At 45.2% G+C, this 2466-nt stretch overlaps 1 protein-coding gene across 6 annotated transcripts in view; it reads left to right on the top strand.

The window, feature by feature from the left end:
• NBR1 (NBR1, autophagy cargo receptor) overlaps window positions 1–2466 on the top strand; it is a 41674-nt gene that overhangs the window by 7587 nt on the left and 31621 nt on the right. For all 6 annotated transcript variants that reach the window (XM_023511007.1, XM_023511006.1, XM_023511005.1 and 3 more), the window contains one exon: window positions 685–747. In XM_023511007.1, the coding sequence (XP_023366775.1) occupies window positions 685–747 (63 nt within the window). The remainder of the gene's footprint in view (window positions 1–684; window positions 748–2466) is intronic.

Here is a 2466-nt window from a genome sequence, read left to right as displayed (position 1 = left end):
CACTTACCCAGGGGGACAGCTTGAGGCTCTGTCTCAAAAAAAAAAAGTATATCCCTGCCTGGCCAGGCATGGTGGCTCAATCCTAGCACACTGGAAGGTGGAGATGGGCAGATTGCCTGAGTTTGGAGTTTGAAACCAGCCTGAGGTGGTTTCTTCTAAAAATTGAAAAACTAGCTGGGCGTTGTAGTGGATGCCTGTAGTCCCAGCTACTTTAGGCTGAGAGGATTGCTTGAGCCCAGGAGTTTGAGGTTGTTGTGAGCATACAGTGTTCTACCCAGGGTGACTAAGTGAGGCTCTATTTCAAAACATATATACACATTTGTGGTTGTGATGAGATGATGTGTCATTGTTTTAATTTGTATCTTTCTGACTACCAGGAAGGTTGAATGTCTTACATATTTTTGAGCAGTCTGATTTCCTCTTCTATAAATTTTCCATGTACAACTCAGGTTGTTAATCTTATTAGCAATTTTACTGCTGCTCTGTGTGAGTTACAGATATTAACCTTTGTTTGTGTGGTTATGATTCCCTATTGTCTGTCTTTTAATTTTGTTATGGGGTTTTTTTTGCCACATAAAATATGTAATTTTTTTGTTGTGAAATATGCCTGTTCTATCCTTTATGACTTCTAAATTTCTGTGTATATTTCTGTGTATATACATAGTGTGTATATTTCCTTCACAGGTAAAAGTGTCATTTGATTTGAACACTATTCAGATAAAATACCTGGATGAGGAAAATGAAGAGGTAAAGTATCCTATGGTACTCATTTGCAAGGTACTCAGAATAGGGATCTATAGGGATCTTATTTCTCCAGAGTGATATGGGGCACAAAAAGAATAGTGCTTATCTCATTTGTACTGTAGTTTAAATATAGTATTTAATAATTGCATGTTCTTGGGAGACTTGGAACTTCTGAGATGGAGTTGAGAAATAGGGAAGCAACTTTGAAGACTATCTGAGAGATCCCTTCCAAAATCATGTAGTGATCTCAATTTGGGAGGCCAAGGTAGGAGGATTGCTTGAGCTCAGAAGTTTCTAGACCAGCCTGGACAACATAGCAAGACACCCCTCCTACACCCCCGCTCAAAAAAACAAAACAAAACAAAATGACTAGGAATGCTGGCTCATGCCTGTAATCTTAGCACTCTGGGAGGCCAAGGCAGGTGGATTGCCTGAGCTGAGGAGTTCAGACCAGTCTGAGCAAGAGTGAGACCCCATCTCTAAAAGTAGCTGGGCAGTGTGGCGGGTGCCTGTAGTCCCAGCTACTTGGGAGGCTGAGGAAAGAGAATCACTTGAGCCCAGAAGTTTGAGGCTGCTGTGAGCTATGATATCACGGCACTCTTACCAAGGGTGACAAAGTGAGACTGTCTTCAAAAAAGAAAAAGTGGCTCTGCACCTGTGCCTCAAGTGGCTAAGGCACCAGCCACATACACCTAAGGTGGTGGGTTTGAATCCAGCCCGGGCCGCCAAACAACGATGACGGCTACAACCAAAAAAGTAGCTGGGCATTGTGGTAGGCACCTGTGGTCCCAGCTACTTGGGAGGCTGAGGCAGGAGACTCGCTTGAGCCTAGGAGTTGGAGGTTGCTGTGAGCTATGATGCCACGGTACTCTACCCAGGGGGATAGCTTGAGACTCTGTCTCAAATAAAAGAAAAAGTACAAAAATTAGCTAGGCATAGTAGCATGTGCCTACAGTTGCAGCTACTCAGGAGGCAGGAGGATTGCTTGAAGCTAGGGATTTAAGGTTACTGTGAGGTATGATGACAGCAGTGAGCTCTAGCCTAGGAGACGAGAAAGTCTATGCCTTGACAACAAAAAGTATGGCTTGGTGCCCATAGCTCAGTGAGTAGGGCACCACAAGGCTGGCAGGTTCGAGCCTGGCCCAGGCCTGCTAAACAACAATGACAATGGCAACCAAAAAAATAGCCAGGCATTGTGGCAGGTGCCTATAGTCCCAGCTACTCAGGAGACTGAGGCAAGAGAATTGCTTAAGCCAGTGGTTCTCAACCTGTGGGTCGCAACCCACAGGAAGTGTATTAAACGGCCAGGGCATTAGGAAGGTTGAGAACCACTGGCTTAAGCCCAAGAGTTTGCGGTTGCTGTGAGCTGTGATGCCACAGCACTCAACTGAGGTGACATAAGACTCTCTCAAAAATACAAAAGAAAACAAAAATTGTATAGTGATCTTAAGTTAAAATATAGCTCAACCTCAGCTGGGCACAGTGGCTTGCTTCTGTAATCCCAGTGCTTTGGGAGTCGGAGTCAGAGTCAGGAGGATCACTTGAGACCAAAAATTTGAGAACAGCCTGGGCAACGTAGTAAGGCCCAATCACTGGCTCGGCGCCTGTGGCTCAAGCGGCTAAGGCGCCAGCCACATACACCTAAGGTGGCGGGTTCGAATCCCCAGCCCGTGCCTGCCAAACAACAATGATGGCTGCAACTAAAAAAAAAAATGACTCGGC

Source organism: Otolemur garnettii, unplaced genomic scaffold (assembly GCF_000181295.1).
Source record: "Otolemur garnettii isolate 467f Iridium unplaced genomic scaffold, OtoGar3 scaffold00018, whole genome shotgun sequence".
Taxonomy (NCBI): Eukaryota; Metazoa; Chordata; class Mammalia; order Primates; family Galagidae; genus Otolemur; species Otolemur garnettii.
This window is presented reverse-complemented; position numbering and strand designations above follow the sequence as displayed.